Source organism: Eretmochelys imbricata, chromosome 6 (assembly GCF_965152235.1).
Source record: "Eretmochelys imbricata isolate rEreImb1 chromosome 6, rEreImb1.hap1, whole genome shotgun sequence".
NCBI lineage: Eukaryota > Metazoa > Chordata > Testudines > Cheloniidae > Eretmochelys > Eretmochelys imbricata.
Genome location: NC_135577.1, coordinates 28,116,531 through 28,136,018, shown reverse-complemented (window position 1 = coordinate 28,136,018; position 19,488 = coordinate 28,116,531). Strand labels below are relative to the sequence as shown.

The window sequence follows — 19,488 nt, the reverse complement described above, 5'->3', positions numbered from 1 at the left end:
GAAAAAAGTCAGATCCTCCCCACCCACCGCATGAATTATAATTTTGGGGATAAAAATTGGTGCAGTATGGTGCACAGAGAAAACAGAAAACAGTTTGTTAGAGAGGATGGGATATGGATATGGAGATATGAAGCCTTACGTCAGGCAGGAGATGCCTGCAGAGATGGAAAAAGCTACCTTACATCCATGTGCTAAAACATTTTTCAAATGCTGTGTTCACAGCTTTCTATCAATTAAAGATACAACTTTGAATGGGGCCTTGGAGAGATCTGTTTTAGGCCAACCGCAGGTGGAATAAATAAGTGCAGAAGTCAGTGATGTCTCCTACTACACAGTGACTAATTTATTTGTCATCCTTGTTCTCAAAGGAAATTCTGCTTATGTTGTTTGTTTGCAATGTGATTTATCCTGCAGTGCATTGGTGGGGAAGGGAGGGAACAGAGGACTAAGGGTGTCACTTTGGAAATAGAAAACCAGGAGGCAAGAGGCTCCCCCTTGTCCATAGCCAGGTTGTGTCCTGCTGCATATAGGTGGAGGGCAGAGGTAGCCTCCAACCCAACCCCTTGCACACCTGTGCATCAATCAGGCATAGCTGTTGCCTTTAAATGTACATCACGGATGAGAGAATGCACACTCCCCTGAAGGGGTGTAATAGCGAATGTACTCTTCCCTTTGTACCAAGGAAACCTTAGCTGGAATCTGCCTTTGTGAGAATTTTTTATGCTCCTTCCCAAGGAGGGTCAGTGTCTGCCTCCTAGCTGCAGACTGCACAGTAAAAAAAACAAACAAAAAAACAACCCTCCTCTGTGTCCTTGAAGTAATTCTCTGCTTAGAACCCATGAGGTAGGTGTTTCTAGAGAGAGAGATTGCACTACAGAACACCTAGTTACAGTGAAGCCTTCATGCCCTCTCCTCGCTCACCTTTCAAAGCACCATATCCTTCTCTTTTTCTTCCTTCTTTCAGTTGTGGCCTTTCAGAAAAGCTGCCACTGAAATGCCCCAGAATTTATCCCTCAGTCAGCCACATGAAGCCAGTGAAGGATCCAGGTTAGGAGCCTGCACTGGGCCACTCCAATCCCCATCTGCTGACTTCCAAGCTTATCCACCTCTAACACTGGCAGAAAGAGAGATGCAAGGCACTCGGAAGCCAACAGCAGGACGGGACAACACACAGTGATTTACATTAGCTTTAGCAGGACTAACTGAATAATTTAAGAGCAAACCGGCTTTCGTGGCACCAGCCTGCTGGAAAGGCTGATGCCACCATCTGCGGTGTGAGTGGCACCTGCTGTTCTTCCAGCGATGGAGGAAAGCTGAGGCTTTTTGCCACTGGTGTTGCAATACTGCGGATGGACTCGGCAGCGAGCGCTGTGCTGAAAAGTCTTGTGTAAGAGACGCAGTAATTGCACGTTTTTCTTTTCCATTTCTCTGTAGGCTTGTTCACAAGCTAAAGGAGCAAAACTCTTCAGTTCTGGGGGTATACTTCTACATTGCTAGTGGTACTGACAATAAATCGGTCTTTGGGCTGAGCCAGACTTGCGTCAACGTCTTATTACTACTTTGGAGCAGTGGCTGGAATATCCTGGTTACTAATGGATCTCTCTAAATTACTCCATCTGTTCCTCTTCTTCCCCCTCACAAATACACTTGGCCATGAAAGGGAAAAATTCACAGAACTGTTACAGCCTCCTTTTTGCCTTACCTTTTTCTTGTTTGTGTGACTCTAGGGCCCAAAGGGAGAGAATGTTGGTTCCATCACTCAGCCTCTTCCCAGCAGTTACTTGATCTTCAGAGCAGCCTCGGAATCAGATGGTGAGTTCTGGTCTGCCTCTCCTCTCTCTCCACTTCTTTTCCACAGATAGGAATGTTCGTCATGAATCCAAAATAAGAGTTTGATCCTGGGAGCTCAAGAGTGCCTTCTCTGGTGTCTCTTTCCTATTTAGGAAAATAAAGGTTGGGAATGCATAGGGGGAAGGATTTATGTGGCTATGGTTTTATGGCTTAGACACTTGGTTTGGACTCAGCAGAGCAGGGGATGGGACGTGGGTAAAATTCCTGGTTCTGCCATAGACTCTCCATGTGACTTCAGGCAAGTCATTTACTCTCTGTGCCTCTGTTAAAATGGGGATAATACTTTTTTTCCTATTCTTGTCTGTGTAGGTTGTAAGCTTTCTAGAGCAGAGGCACTCTTTTATTGTGTGTTTTGGTGCCCTGTTGTATTATGCACTTCACACCATCTGGGCTTTATAGGTTCTACTCTAATATAAATAATTGCTTCTCCAACATTTAAAGAAAGCAAAATAGATTTCACATGACTGATTCAGTGAGGGATCCAGCTCGAACTCTAATTCATGTGTGCATTTATTCTTCTTCTAGGCATATGTCTTCCAAATTTTGTTTTGTACCAAGTCATATAATTAAAAATATTTGCTTATATATAAATCCATCTGTATCGACACACACAGTGACAAAATACAGATTTATTTGAGTTACTAGCATTATGTATCATGATATCGTGGATGCGTCATCTTTACTTCCCCGAATAGAAGGTGGAGAGATGTATGTACTACAACAAAATTACAAACCTATAAAAGGTTTGTACGCTACATTGTGACTTGACTGAAGGTGCAACTTCTTCCTGTCTAGATGCTGCTGAGAACTATGCTTAGGGTTTTCAAAGATGCTTAAGGGAATTAAATGCTCAACTCTCATTGACTTTCACCTTTGAAAATCCCACCCTACATGAACAATCTACCGCAGCTGGCCAACCTGGAAGCACATGGATACTATGTTGTTTAGGAAATCCAGTCACAGGTGTGAATCTGAGGGTTTCACACCAAGGGCCACCAGAACTCAGGTGGGTCACAAACATGCTCCACATACTGCTGGGTGATGGTGGATCACTCAATGGCCACCTTTCTGGACTGATTGGCCATGTGTCTGGGAACAAGATACACTCTTGCAGATGGAGGGAAAAGTGCGGAGTCAACAGACATGTAGAAGATGGAAGGGAGGTGAACACCAAATTTGGGATCAGGAAGGGATTATCCCCTGCCTAAGATGAGAAATTTCAAGATATTTGCCACTTTCACTGGAGCTTTGAGAAGGAAGCATGTGTTGATTTCATGGGGCTATGCTCCAAATACTCAATTTCCTGAGTCCAGAAAACTTGGTCTCATACTCATTCATTCTTTCTATAGATAGTCCTTGAAATAAGACAGGGGGGAATATGTAGGGCATCCACCTGGATCCTCCTTTAGGCAGGGGCCCAAAGAAGAAAATGTGTTGGTGAGGAGAGGTCTTTCCACCCATCCGTCCCCCTAAGTTACTGTTGCAGGGATAGAAATGCAGTCAGCACAAATAGTCGCCAATGGATTCACATCTGCCTTTCTTCTAGAATCCACGAAACTAAGGGAGGTGTATGTAGGTCAATGTATGATAAACATGCCAGCTTGCTATGTGGAAATCTCTCTAACTCTGTAATGACTACAGAAAAGCAGTGGTTCGTAAGTAGATAAGAAGATTAAAAACATGTTTTCATTCCAGTTGACCTTCAAAGTACTGTAATTCTTGGCCATATCAAATTAACCTCTACTGCTCCTTGTAGACATTTTCTGCCTGCCCCAAAGGGGCACCTAAGTGGCCATCCATGCACCTTGGGCCTGATTTTAAATCTACTTAAGTAAATGGATGCCTTTTCATTTATTTCAGTGGGCTTCAGATCAACAGTCCTTTGGCTAAAGGTTTGTTTCAGTTAAGTTTCTCCCAGCCCGATAGGTGTGAAATGAAACACTGGGGCTGCTGAATGCATTTCTGGTGGTGCACTTGGAACATGGTTAAGCGCACCAGCAAATCTAAGAGAAGGCATTCCAGAGATCTGGTTTATTTCTTTTGTTTTCCATTTGGGTCTGTGCCTGCTGCCCTTTCTTCCATTGGGCAAAGGGAGTTATTCATGGTGGGGGGGAAAGGCATTTTTGATGGGAAGAAGTGCATGTTCACTGCAGTGAAATTAGGTGGAAAGCCAAAAGAGTGCAGGTTTTAATTTGAATATGGTTATTCCTCCCTTGTCCCTTCCCTCTTTCCCCCCCCCCCCCTTGAATTTTACCACTCATCTTATTTGTGGAAAGAAATACAGAATGCCACCTCACTCTAAATATCTCCTATGTAGAAACAGGTATGTTGATTATAATACACACACCCTTTTTTAAAGCTTATTTATATTTTTTGGCAAGCATATCTGAATTTCAAATCTCAGTCAGCCCATCTGATAGAGAAACAAACAGAACTATTCCTCAGGCCTTTGAGTCAATGGAATGACTTCAATTACTATCTATCCAAGCCTTAAAAGCTGCTATGTCCTTAGAGATCAATGTTACTTGCCATTCCATTAACTTAATTTGAAGATATGCAATGTGAGCAGTGTGGTCTCTGTGGTGTGTGCTTGTTTTTAAACGAAAATTGGTGTTTAACAGGGCACTACTTCTTAGCATTTTAGTATTCTTCTAAAAGAAGACTTCAAACTGGAAAAAGCTTTTCCACATCTGACTACAATTTTAGGTCCAAGATGGCAAAGGGTGATGGCTGCATGCCATCTTTATGTTCCCCTTATCCCTAGGGCTGCTGTGGGATACTTGTGTAAGTTAGAGCAGACTCAGGGATGCTCTAACCTACACCATCTAGTTGTGGCCTCCGAGAAGTTGGGAATCTCTAGACTAAAGCACTGCTCCAGTTGTGCCCTATTCCTCTGGCACACCCACAATATGCTCTGATATATTGTATGCCAGAGGGATAAAAGGGCCAGAATCCCCCTCCCTGAGGGGTTTTCAGTGTTTAGAATCCTTTCTAAGCTTTCTGCCAAATGAATTATTATGAATTTGTGATAACCAAGGGATTAAAGTAGTGGGTTATTGTAGCATATCTTTAAATTCAAAGCTAAGTAAGGACCCTTAGGAAGCAGATCTACACCATTCAGGTGAAATCACAGCTAGTACCTGAGATTTTTGCCTCTTCACTTGTAACAGGTGCATATGACCTGGAGAAAAACTAATGTGATCTCTTACCTCTAAAAAAGGAAAAAAGCAAGAACCCAGAGACCTGAAATATGACATCTCCATTCAGAGAGTCTAGAAACAGTGATTAAGGATGAAAGATGAGAATGCTCTTGTACGGCTACAAGAATAATGAAGGGCAGTCAGCACAGATTTGGAGAAGGGAAGTCATGCCTAACAAATTTCATCAACTGCTACAAGGAGGTGTCAATGAGAGTTGACAGAGGTGAAGCTACAGGCATAACCTGTGTGTTATTGGCCTTTGTGAAGGCTTTTGATGCAATATCACACCAAAAGATGTTAGCATGAAACATTAATGAGTAGGGTACTGATTGTGGAAATTTCTATTGGATAAAATATTGGCTTGGCAGCTGAAGTCAGTGAATAGTGATAAATGGATAAGGATTGAGAAGGAGATATATAAATAGCCAAAGGCATCGCTGTTAAGATCCATACTCTGTACTGATAATTTGGAAAATGTAATACACAACACTGCATTCACATTGGCAGATGACATGAAACTGGTACAGTCAGTGTCACAGAGGAGGGGGAACGGTTGCCTGGAGAGAGTCCTGAATAAAATGGGGCAGACAAAGTAGGGACTTGTGCCTTGTACAGTAGAGAAATGTTCATTTCAATATGGATTGAGTTTAAAAAGGGGCAAGGAGGATTGTGCTTAAGTCATTGTAAGCTACAGGACAGTGGTCAAATGGTGACAGATTAAAATATAAAGGGGTATGAACTGAAGGTAAGAAAAGACCAGGCCATAAAGGGGTTTAGGAGACACTTGCATACAAACAGTTTTTGTTTAATGCATTGGACAACTACAGATAAAAGCCAGTCAAGAAGGTTGGCACTTGGAGAGAGCAAAATGAGCTAGGGATATGAATAGACCCAGATAGCCTCTTTCCCATTGCATAATGTTAGTATATGTTTACAGTGTGTTCATGGATCATGAATCAGTCTCCTTGCAGCCTTGATCACGTCCTCCTCAACACATCCTCTCATGCTAATAACTAGTGAGAACATTTGGTAATGTTAATGGCAATTCATGAGGAATTCCTATTTTCTAGAGTATTGAGTTACATGATAGGTTTAGCGAACAGTCCAGACATTCATCTATATCACAATCAGCAGCTTGGTGTCCTATTTTTCCTCTTACAATTTCAGAATACATTTTTCTGCTGCACCATCTGTGACAGACTGTTGATAGGATTTAGGGCCCTAGCTTATGGACAGCCCATGGAAGTGCCACTAATCCACAGTAAATTTCACATTCCATAAAGTCCAGTAGCAATCTGTTGACTGTCTTGTTTTGTCACATACGGTTGTATTTGGAGACCTCTGGAAGGTCAAAACAGCCCACAAGGCTCAACGTCTACAAATATAGGGACTTTCTCTTGACATTTCCAGTAAAGGAATTTCATTCTGGAGACTAGCCATTATGTAAATAAGCTACACAGTGAAGATTTCTTCTTGTGAGTGGCTTTAGTGTATTGATAGAAGTTGTCCTAACATGGCCCAATCCCCCTTTCTGTACGGACTGTTGTAAGTGGATCCAACCACTGGATCCTTCATGTCTCTGAGCCCTGGTCTACGCTACGGGGTTAGGTCGAATTTAGCCGCGTAGGTCCATTTTAAAATGGATGCGTCCACACAACCAACCCTGTTCTGTCAATTTAAAGGGCTCTTAAAATCGACTTCTGTACTCCTCCCCGGCGAGGGGAGTAGCGCTAAAATTGACCTTGCTGGGTCGAGTTTGGAGTAGTGGGGATGCAAATCGACGGTATTGGCCTTCAGGAGCTATCCCAAAGTGCTCCAATGCGACCGCTCTGGACAGCATTTTGAATTCCGATGCACTAGCCAGGTACACGGGAAAAGCCCCAGGAACTTTCAAATTTCATTTCCTGTTTGGTCAGCGTGGCGAGCTCAGCAGCACAGGTGACCATGCAGTCCCCCCAGAATCGCAAACGAGCTCCAGCATGGACCAAAAGGGGGACACTGGATCTGATTGCTGTATGGGGAGAAGCATCTGTGCAGGCAGAACTCCAAGCAAAAAGAAAAAATGCCAATATATTTGCCAAAATCTCACAGGGCATGATGGAGAGAGGCTACAACAGTGACACACAGCATTGCTGCGTGAAAGTTAAGGAGCTCAGGCAAGCCTACCAAAAGACAAAGGAGGCAAACGGGCGCTCCGGGTCAGACCCCCATACATGCCGCTTCTATGATCAGCTGCATGGCATTCTAGGGGGGTACCCTACCAATACCCCACCACTGTCTGTGGACACCTGCACGGGGGGAGTCTCAAGCAACAGGGAGGAGGATTTTGTGGAGGAGGAGAATGCGCAGCAGGCAAGTGGTGAATCCGTTCTCCCCGGCAGACAGGACCTTTTCATCACCCTGGACCCAATATCCTCCGAAGGCGGGATCCCCAACCCTGAAGCCAGAGAAGGCAGCTCTGGTGAGTGCACATTTGTAACTACAGTACAGGGTTTAAAAGCAATAGTGTTTAATGTTTGATTTGCGCTAAAGAATTGGGATGCATTCACGGCCAGTACAGCTACTGGAAAAGTCTGTTCACATGTTTGGGGATGGAGCGGGAATCCTCCAGGGACATCTCCATGAAGCTCTCCTGAAGGTACTCTGAAAGCCTTTGCAGAAGATTTCTGGGGAGGGCTGCCTTATTTCGTCCTCCACAGTAGGACATTTTACCACGGCAAGCCAGTAGCAAGTATTCTGGAATCATTGCAACACAAAGCATGGCAGCGAATGGTCCTGGGTTTTGGTCAAATTCAAGCAACATTCGGTCTATATCTATCTGTGTTAGCCTCAGTAGAGCGATATCATTTTTGGTCACCTGGTTGAAATAGGGAAATTTTTGTAAGGGAACAGTAAAAGGACCCCATTCATGCTGGGCTGTTTGCTCTTGGCTAAAAGGGATCATCCCAGAGAATAGCCACACGGCAGGTGGAGGGGTGCAGGGATCATCCCAGATAATAGCCATGCGGTGGGGTGGGGGGAGGTGAGTGTTGCACATCCACCCAAAAATCACAGCCCCTCCTTTTATATGTGAAACCCAACCCATTGCTTACTATGGGAAAGGATGGCACTGCAGTTTGAAACCATTCCCACATCTTATGTGTAAGAAGCCAACCCCACGTACACTCTGCCTTACCATGGCTTCCTGGAAACCGAATTCTGTTGCCCAGCCGTGTGTGATGTCACCATAATGGCAGGTGCTCAATATAAAAGGCAAAATGCGACCTTGTACCTAAAGCACATGTGCTGTCTGCTGTGAATTGCTTATTCGCTGTGAATTGCTTATTCACTGTGAAAGAGTATCCCTTTTGTTCTCAGAAATGTATCATCTTAAATTTTACTCTCCCTTTTAATCTCCCCCGAAGGTCAAATGTTTCTATGCTCAGGCTATCATCTCTGTCCCTGAGGTTATCGCAGATTAGAAGGTGAAAAAAACGCACTCGCGATGACATGTTTTCTGAGCTCATGCAGTCCTCCCACACTGATAGGGTACAGCTTAATGCATGGAGGCATTCAGTGTTAGATGCCAGGAAAGCATTAAGTGAGCGTGAAGAGGGTATGCGGGGTTGATGAAGCGTCTGGTGGAGCTGCAGAAAAGCCAACAGGAGCATAGACCCCCACTGCATCCATTGTATAACCGCCTGACCTCCTCCCCAAGTTCCATATCCGCCTCACCCAGAAGCCCAAGAACGCGGGCGGGGGATGCTCCAGGCACCTGGCCACTCCACTCCAGAGGATGGCCCAAGCAACAGAAGGCTGTCATTCAAACAGTTTGATTTGTAGTGTGGCTACAAAAAGCAATGTGGCCTTGTCCTTCCCTCCTCCCACACCCCACCCCACTCGGGTTACCTTGTCATTTATCTCACATTTTTTTTTAATTAATAAAGAAAGAATGCATGGTTTCAAAACAATAGTTACTTTATTTCGAAGGGGGGAGAGAAGGTGATTTGGTTACAGAGAATTAAAATCAACCAAGGGGAGTGGGTTTGCATCAAGGAGAAACACACACAACAGTCACACCGTAGCCTGGCCAGTCATGAAACTGTTTTTCAAAGCCTCTCTGATGTGCATCACGCCTAGCTGTGCTCTTCTAATTGCCCTGGTGTCTGGTTGCTCAAAATTGGATGCCAGGCGATTTGCCTCAACCTCCCACCTCACCATAAACGTCTCCCCCTTAATCTCACAGATATTATGGAGCGCACAGCAAGCAGCAATAACCATGGGAATGTTGGTTGTGCTGAGATCTGACCTAGTCGGCAAACAGCGCCAGCGAGCTTTTAAACGTCCAAAGGCACATTCTACCACCATTCTACATTTGCTCAGCCTCCATTCTACATTTGCTCAGCCTATAGTTGAACTGCTCCTTTATTACTGTCCAGGCTGCCTGTGTATGGCCTCATGAGCCATGGGAGCAAGGGGTAGGCTGTGTCCCCAAGGATAACTATTGGCATTTCAACATCCCCAACAGTAATTTTTGTGTTCTGGGAAGTAAGTCCCTTCTTGCGGCTGCTCTAACAGCCCGGAGTTCCTAAATATGCGAGCGTCATGCACCTTTCCCAGCCATCCCACGCTGATGTCGGTGAAATGTCCCTTGTGATCTACCAGTGCTTGCAGCACCATTGAGAAGTACCCCTTGTGGTTTACGTACTGGTTGGCAAGGTGGTCCGGTGCCAAGATGGTGATATGCATTCCATCTATCACCCTACCACAGTTAGGGAACCCCATTGCAGCAAAACCATGCACTATGACCTGCACATTTCCCAGAGTCACTACTCTTGATAACAGAACGTCAATGATTGTATTGGCTACTTGGATCACAGCAGCCCCCACAGTAGACTTGCCTACTCCAAATTGATTCCCAACTGACAGGTAGCAGTCAGGTGTTGCAAGCTTCCACAGGGCTATTGCCACTCATTTCTCAACTGTCAGGGCAGCTCTCATCTTGGTATTCCTGCATTTCAGGGCTGGGGAAAGCAACTCAGAGTTCCAGGAAAGTGGCCTTACCCATGCAAAAGTTTCGCAGCCACTGTGAATCATCCCATACTCGCAACACTATGCGGTCCCACCAGTCTGTGCTTGTTTGCCAGGCCCAGAATCGGCGTTCCACTGTATCAACCAGCCCCACTGCCGCCATGATGTCCACAGCCCGTGCTTTCAGGAATGTCTGTGTCCATGTTCTCATCAAAATCCTCCTCGTGCTGGTGTCTCTTAGCCCGGTTCTGCATATACTCCAGGCAGCGGCGTATTAACGCCTAGGCCAACAAGGCCAAGGCCAGGGGCGGAAAATTTATAATAGCAGCCAGAGGCTGCTTCCCCTGGTGCTGGTTTGCGCCCTCCACCCTTGGCCCTGCCCCAACCCCCTCCCTTCTCCACCCCCTCCCTGCCCCTATTGGTCCCCTTCCCCAAATCCCCGCCCCGGCCCCACCTCCTCTCCTGAGTGTGCCACGTTTCTCCCTCTTCTGCCCTCCACGAAGCTGTTTTGTGCACAAGCACTGGCAGGTAGCAGGGAGAAGCAGGATCCAGCAGCGCGTTCAAGGGAGGAGGCGGAGTTGGAGCGGAGGTGAGCTGTGGCAGGGGGGCCAGGGGCGGAGTGGCAATTATTTCAGGGCCTAGGGGCGGCAAAATCATTAATCCGCCACTGACTCCAGGATAATGCGCAAGGTGTTTACAATGCTCACAACAGCAGCAGTGATGGTGACCTGAGCGGGCTCCATACTTGCTGTGGTATGGCATCTGCAGGAGAGCAGAGTTGTAGCGGAAGCGGTGGATGACGACAGTTAGCAGTCCTACTGCACCGTCTGCTGACAGCAGCACCCAGGACACAATAGCCGTGGTGACGGTGAGTTGAGCGGGCTCGATGCTTGCTGTGGTATGGCGTCTGCACAGGAAAAACGGCACGAAACTATTGTCTGCCGTTGCTTTCACGGAGGGAGGGGCAACTGACGACATGTACCCAAAACCACCCGAGACCATGTTTTTGCCCCATCAGGCATTGGGAGCGTAACCCAGAATTCCAATGGGCGGCAGAGACTGCAGGAACTGTGGGATAGCTACCCACAGTGCACCACTCCATAAGTTGATGCTAGCCACTTAGTGTGGACATACGCAATCGACTGTATAAAATCAACTTCTATAAAATCTACCTAATTTCGTAGTGTAGACATATCCTAAGGCTCTGGGTCTGGGTAGAGCCAGGTCACTGTTCCTAACTCTGGACTCTAAGGCACACTCCAAGACGTAGGCCCTATGTCTGCCATCCTTCTTTGGGATGTGGGCCTCCGCAGCCTGTCTCCCTTAATCCCCAAAACTAGTGCCTCAGCTGCTTATACATGTGCCCTCAAAATTCCACCTCATTTTGGGAACTCTGAGAGTCTCAATTAACCCTTTCATGGACAGTGTAGCAGGCAAACAAGGAATACAGGCTTAGTCAAGGAATTTCTTACCCACAATCACTTTTACTCTTAAGAAAGAACCAGAGAGTTGCAGATCTTTTCAAATAACATAATCCTGAGATGCACCTTCCCCCGAGTCTGAATTTACCTCTTCTTTGAGCCAGAGGTCTGGTCAGCCTTTCAGGCAAGGCATAGTCCCTCTTCCCTGTGTTCTGCTATGTGGCAATGGATAGCCTCTTGCTCACTCAAACCCTTCTGAAGTACAGTCTGTCCCTGTTTTGCCCATGTGCTCCAGCTACAAAATTCCAGCCCTTTCCTTCAGATAGGCTTATCTGAAGAGAGTTCACTGTCCCAGGGTGACGGGCTGGTGGTTGAGATTGCTCTCTGATGGCTTCTCAGTCATAGACATTCAACTAGATGCCAAGCCCCTAATAAAAATGGTTGCTCTAATCCAAACTGGAAGTTACTCTACGAAATGGTCACAATGAAGATTACAATTCAAGATGGAGGTTGCAAGACCAAATAGATTTCACAGTTTGGTACAGAGGTGTCAGAGGAAATAAAATGTGTAAGTTACGTTTCCTGTGCCATGTGAGCACCATTCAAAACAGCACATTGCTAGAGGTTAAGACTTGGCAATGGTTTAAAATTGCCTGGATTTTAACCAGCTTCAGTCCAAACTCTGCACCTGCAGAGGAATCATGTCTTTGTGTCTTGAAGCTAGATAAATTCACACTGGAAATAGAGTGTAAATTTTTAACCGTGAGGGCAATTAACCATTAGAGCAATTTACCAAAGGTTGTGGTAGATTCTCCATCACTGGCAATTTTTAAATCAAGATTTTTTTTTTTTTTTTTTAAAGACCGTCTCTAGTTCAGAAGGAATTATTTTGGGGGAATTTTATGGCCTGTGTTAAACAGGAGGTCAGACTAGATGATCATAATGGTCCTTTTGGCCTTGGAATCTATGAATCTCTAGATCACCAAAGAATGGTTAGTAGCTACAAATCAGGTTTTCAGATGCCCAAAGGTTATAGCAAAATGGGAGGCAGTCAACAGAAAACATAGGCTTTCAAATGTTCAACAGCAGAACGAAATCAGGGTCTTCTCCATCGTTCAAGATGTGATTTTTTTTTTTTTGTAAACAATATACAGTTATCAGATAACAATACATTGTTGGCTCACTGTTAGAGGCATCAATCAAATAGGTGTGAGGAGCAAGGCCAGAAACTGAATGACTTTAACCACCCAAGAAGTGTGATATTCCCCTCATGATGCACTGTCTGGAGTATTGTATGGCCATTTGGTAACAAGACTTCTAAATAAAATCAGGAAAAGGGATTCAGACCAGCCATCCTCTGTCCACAATTTTGTGGATGGGGGAAAAAGTGCTCCCAGACTGAAACTTTAGTGCACAGCAATAAGCTTCGGGCTAAAGCAGATTTTTACATTGGAGTTAATGATGAGCACTGAGAGAACATCAGTTATCCCATTTGTTATCATATATTGCAGAACATGAAGACCTAGGGTCATCTTGATTGTGTGACTGATATTAGTTGATGTTTGTGAAGGACTTCAAAGGTGAAAAGATGCTAATATTCTAATTGCATGACCTTCCTATGAAATATCTGATTAGCCTGGTTATAGATCTGTTGAATGAGTAGGACTTGCCTACAGTGTTTTGTGACCAAGAGTTGAATAGAGCTAGAGAGATGTTCAGGATCATTGGTGTTTGTTTTGTTTTTGTTTTGTTCAATCATTCATTCCCATTTGAAAAAAAAAACAGTGATTATTTGAGCTGCACGCTCGCTCCCATCCAAACTTACAGCCCCAGGCTTTAAGAGCTGTAGCAGTGGCTTTGAGAGCTGTAGCATCAAATCTTCCTTGATATGAGCAGTGCACCCATGAGCTATGTCTAGAGCATCTTCACAGGGGGCGGTAGTGATTTTGAATATACGTGGCTGTATTTCATTAGTTGTCTCAAATGGCCATTAAGAGTTAGTCCGGACACCACGCCTAATGAGCCAAAAGGCCTGGGGAAATGTATAGAATATTTCGCATCAAATTTAAGCTGTGGTATTGCAGGGCAAAGCAATAAATGCAAGCCCGTGTTACCTTGCTTAGGCCCTTTTACTAGGGAGTGTAGTTTGGAATACAAATAAAAACATAGCTGTACCCAACATCCCTGGTTTTCAGTTTTTATTTTGTTTAAAGTTTCCCAGGTATTTCTCAGTGTCTGTTACAAATATTTAAAAATGGGTGAAAATCAGTGCAAAAAATTAACTTCCCAGTTTTCTGGGTAAATATCAGCGTTAATACTGGGGGACAGGAGGACAGAAAAAAGCAACAAATAAAGAAAAATAAGAGTACTGAAAGTAAAAGCTGTTCAATGCTGTGGTTTATTTCATGCATAGTCCATTAACAGTGTGTACACGTATATGCACATCTTCCACTACATTGTGTTACTTTAACAGATTTTGTTAACGATAAGCTAAGACATCTACCTAACGTAATGGACTGGATTTGCTTAACATAATCAGGGTTTTCAGGAGTGGTCCAAAATTTATGTGAAAATCCAGTAAAAACAGAATAATAGCTTTTTTTAAAAGCCAAGAATTTTTCAGTAAAAACTGAAAACAAAGGGCCTTTGCTGTACTGCAATATGTTTGACTTTTTTTCCCCCAAGCTCTCTATTTTTATTGCAAATGCTTAATCAATTGTTACTGTTTTTACTGCAACAATTGCAGAATTATGCACACGAGTGCCAGAGATGAAGCGTAAGTAAGGCCAGTGCCAGAAGTCCGGGGAGACTCCTCTTCTTTCATCATTGTGCTATGTAATCCACTAGGACCTCTCCTAGGTTGCAAATGACTGTTCTGGAATTTCAAAAGTGAATTGGTGTCTATCCAAAATACACTTGCTGTAGTCTTGGATTGGCCTTAGTGTTTTAGCATTTAACACTTCAGTTATCGGAATTTTTTTCTTCTCTCAGGAATGGATTTTCGTTCCACTTATTGACTACTATCAGATCTAGTTAATATTTTGAAAAACATTTTATCCAAAAATGGCAAATTCTTCATGATGTAGTGTTGCTGGTTTTGATTAGTTCTACCTGCAGTGTACATATACAGCTATGGTAGCTGTCTCTCTCTGGGTCAGCTGAGAATGAAAAGGGTAAGGGAATGGTCTGTGTTTATAATGCCTGGTGGCAGAGGTGGGCTTAGGGGCAGTGTGAAGTGTGTGCAGGTGGTCGGGGGTAGCTGGAAAGTCAATTGGTATTACAGGCAGTACAGAGCAATGGTTGGAACTCTCGCAGGGGTCAGTAGCTGGAAGAACCAATCCAAGGGGCCAGGATAGTGGGTTGGGGAGGCGAGGACAGGTGAGGTGACAAGGCACTGTGGTCTAAACAGCAACCAGTTGCTCAAACAGCTCCCTCTTCCTGTTGGGGTCTTTATATAGTCCAGGTGCCCAATCAGAGTGCTCTCTGTCTAGCCAATCAGGGGCCTGGGGAGTGGCTGCTGCAGGGCTGTAGGCCTTTAGCACTAAGGCTGTTGGTCAATAGCGGTAGTTCAGCACATTGCTGTGGTGCTAAGGATGCCACCTGGTGGGCCAGGATTCAATAGTGGAGTCCTGATGGTTTTACTGAATTTCAGCTCCATCCATCCTTTCTAACTGGTCCTGTAATCAGGGTCTTTCCCGGCGCTCTTTGACAAAATACCCATTGACTTCAATGAAAGCAAGATCAAGCTCAAAACACTTACACGACTCTTGAGAGAGTTCTTGGGAAAGATTCCGTTGCTCCAGAGAGGGGAAGATATGGGTATTTTTGAAGCAACATATACCTTTTGCATAATTTCTATCATAAAGGAGTTGTTGTATTTCAGAATTTCAATAATCAGCATTTAAACCCTGTGACACAGCTACTGTAGTTAGAGAGAATATATTCTTTCATCTTAGCCTGTGCTTCGAGCAAAACACTGTCCGCTGCAAATATAATAGAGCACATTTTATTTATTGACTTTAGAAAACTTTTACTGCACTGTTGAATATGTTACAATTTTAAAAGTGCCAAGCAGACCTCTCTAGCCTTTAAGCACTGTCATGGTATGAACCGCCTTATCTAACATTGCCCAGCCTCTCTTAAGGAATCAATTCATGGCCTTCAACCCGGGGGGGTGGGTGGGTGTGTGTGTGTGTGAATCTTCCACACACAACTACACTAAAAGAACATTATTAAGGTTGCAAAGTCAAACACTGGAAAATTAGCAAATGCCAGAATTAAAGTTGCCTGTGCAGTCTTAATGTGGGCCCAGTGTACATATGCACTCTAATGCTGCCTTTAATGACATGATCACTTGCTGTTTTTCCATATTTCAATGTGAGATGGCAAAGGGGACCCGCCTTGCAAGCACCACAGCAGCCAAAGCAGCAGTACCTGCAAACAGGAGACTACAAAGAAACCTTTCATTTTCATTGCACGTGTGCAAACACAGGTGTGTGTGCGCACGCACGGGCATACACAAAAGAAGTAGTATCACTTCACTATGACATGTTCTGTTCAGCTCTTCAGTAATACAACAGGTTTATCTAGCCTGCAAGTCCTAAAAATTATAGATGGTGTGTTTTCAGTGTAATGCGCTGAAATTAGCACGCAGTTGTGGTTAGCTTACACAGAATGGACCCTTTCTTCTTTGCAGAGGAAAGGCTGCATTTCACTTCTAACTTTGTGACAGGTATTTGAGTCGAGATTCACAGCACCACGCGATGGACAGGGGGCTGTGCTATAGTCCTTTTATCCTGATCTGTCTCTCTTGAATGCACTTTTGGCTTAAAGTGAATAAGTGGCCATACTTTGAATATTATTGATATGCTTTGTGGGTGAGTAGCAAGTTTGAATGCTAACTCAGGACAGTGTATTATAATAGATGCTCGTTAGAGTAGGGTTTAAGAATGACATTGTCTTAATGCTCAAATGTAGAAACACCTAACAAAGCTTTTCAAAAACGGTTAGCTAAATTCAAGCTTGTAGGCCAGATTTCTAAAGGTGCAGAGAGGCACCTAGTGGGAGCTACAGAAGTGTCTAAATACCTTTTTGTAAATCTGGGTGCTAAATCCTTATTGGGAGCCTAAAGCCATGTCTGCTCTTAATGAGTCTTAAGTATGTGCTTGACTTAAGTAGGTTTTAAGTACACGCATTGGTGGTTCTTTTTTTCTGAATTGGGGCCTAAATAAGTAGCATTGTCATCAGTGGGAGCTGCTGATGTGTAAACCAGACCACATTCCAGGTCTATATTTGAACATAGGCTCCTAGCTTTTGAACTCCTATTTTTGAAAATCCTGGCCTGAACAAAATGCACAACAAATATAGCATGCGCAGTGTTTCCTAATGGCAAACTACTGCAGTTTCCATCCCATAAGACTGAATCATAAAAGATTAAATTACCATGCATTTTCCACACATGGAGTAAACTAAATTGATTCTCGATGAGTCAGGTGTGTGTGGGGGGGAAGGTGTATTTGTGCTCAGAACACCCATTAACACTGATGAGTTATCCTTGTAAATCTTCCATGTAGCGTGAAGAGAATAAATCTCTGCATGTAAAGCATTTGATATGCAATACTTGTAAAATACAAAATAATATGAAATCAGTTACAGCAGTCCTGACCCTGCCTAAGCATTTATTAAACATTATGCATGGTATTATTAAACAGGAAGCCAGTGCTGAAGGAATTTCAAAGATGAAATAAGACTAAATTACTGAGCTCTGATGTTTTAAGGTTTGGTATTAAACTGGAATTCTTCAAAATCTTCATTCCTTTTTTTCTCTTACTACTCTTCTGTAGCCTTTTATAAAAAGTGATTCATCAGAACATAGAAACATTGTAGAATTATAAATACTTCTTTTGTAAACAAATGACCCAGACCTATTTTGAGCTCTATTTTCTGTCCTCACAGGGCCTGGTTTCTGTTAAAGTCAATGGAAGTTTTTCCCACTGGAGATTTTGCTTATGAAAGCGGTTGAAGTCAATGAGATTTAAGTGTGTTCTTGAAATTAAGCATCTGCTTTCCTGCATGGCAGTGCATCCTGAGAGTGGGATTTGATCCATAGTAAAATTAAACATCAAATTCATGTGTTACAGTATTTTCCACTGCTATTGCTATGTCTGCCCTTGTTTTCTTTACAGCCTCTCAAATACATTTTTAATTATTCTGTAATGTAATCTGAGATGCATAAAAAGATCTCTATTGTACATGTTAGAAATTATGGAGTATCTCTCTTGATACCTCAGTTCTTGAATGTGCTGCAAATTTGCCAGGTGTCCTGGCCTCTGTGATCTCTTGTTATGTCACCCAGAATTCTGAGCCGCTGTGTTACCACTCTGCCTCAGGAAGAGTGAGCTTTGCTGCTGATAAACAATGTGTCAGCTCCCTGATGCACCAGCTTGTCCACCCTGCCAGCAAACTCTTCAGGACTCCACCAATCCAAATCTTGCCTTGCAGGGAGCAATCTGTTACCCCTTCAATTCCAGAGTTTTCCCCACTGATGGCTTTCTGCAGTGTCCAGTTCCTCTCACTGGACACTCACAGAAGTTAGGTTATCTGAAGACCCACACTTCCCTTGACTATAACAGAGCTGAGATGGTTTGTAATAAACCAAGAAAAAGTTTGTTAATAAAGAACATAGGTTTAAGTGATTTCAAGGAAGAGTGGAAAAGAGATGAAAGGTTGCAAACAAAACACGCTTTCTAGAGACTAAAACTTCAGCAAATTACAATCTTTGTCTTGTTTCAGAGTAACAGCCGTGTTAGTCTGTATTCGCAAAAAGAAAAGGAGTACTTGTGGCACCCTGTAGCTCACGAAAGCTTATGCTCAAATAAATTGGTTAGTCTCTAAGGTGCCACAAGTACTCCTAATCTTTGTCTTAGTCGCTTTCTCATCAATAGTTGGCAGAGCCTTCGGCCCCCTTGGCTGAAAGCCCATTGTCTCTGTTTCAGGAGCCAGGAAGGCTTCCTAGGGTACAATCTCCATCCCCCATTGTGATCATGAAGTGGTCATCTCTCCCACTTGCTAGTCTGCTTGCTTTGTTTACCTTGTCTGTAAATGTGCTTCCATTGTTTCTAGCCTCACCTTGCTCAGTTTACACTGAAGAGACAGTAAAGCTGGCGAAACAGCTTTCCTTTGCCTAGAACAGGCTGGGCTTATCCACATTTTAAGAATGTATTTCTAGCACACGTCTAGTATTCTTTGTATAACACCCCATACATATATATGCGATGATATTAATGACCAGCATGTTACCAGTGTGCATAGGATACCTTTCTGGGACACCTTTTAGTTACAGATTCTAACAGTGAGTTGGAGCAATGAATGAGTTATGGTATGGTGTGCCCTCTGCCGGTTGTCACTGAGGGGCTCCCTGGGTCACAGCCCATCAGTGAGTCTGATTCTTCCTGTTTATACGTATTTTAATTTTCAAGAATACAGATGGTCTCTCTGCTAAGCAGACTAGGGTAATTGTTTAATGGCAAACAAAACAAAAGTTGAAGATTCCCATTTCCTCAATATGCAAGTGCCTTTAAAAGTCTCCATGCATATCCTGAATGTTGATGCTCAGATCAACACTCAGCATCTAAGTATTCATTTTCCATGACTACATGTGGAGTGGCGTGTTTAAATGAGGGATCGCTCAGTTAAGGTCCCTATGCTTCTCATCCTGCAACTTGTGTGCAGGCTGACTGCTGGACTCCTCGGAGCTTATTGGAAGCTCCGCACAAGAGCAGTAGTCTAACCACACTTAAGAAGTTGCAGGCATGGGGCCTGTGTTTGTAAATTAGACCCAAAATATGAATTATGAGAGATGCAGATTAAGATAAGTGCCCTTGCTTCATTAGTACTATTGACTTTTACCAAATTCACCTAAAGGGATAAGGAAAAGGTGGGGGGAGAATGACAGAGAGAAAGAAGGGAAACAATAATGGAAAGAAGAAAAGAACTCAATAAATAGA

The 19,488-nt window shown here is 43.7% G+C and overlaps 1 protein-coding gene across 1 annotated transcript in view; it reads left to right on the top strand.

Annotated features, from left to right (window-relative positions):
- The window catches only part of OSBPL5 (oxysterol binding protein like 5), a 99,047-nt gene that overhangs the window by 44,739 nt on the left and 34,820 nt on the right, over window positions 1–19,488 (top strand). Inside the window, exon 7 of the mRNA XM_077820042.1 lies at window positions 1,728–1,812. Coding sequence (XP_077676168.1) covers window positions 1,728–1,812 — 85 coding nt within the window. The remainder of the gene's footprint in view (window positions 1–1,727; window positions 1,813–19,488) is intronic.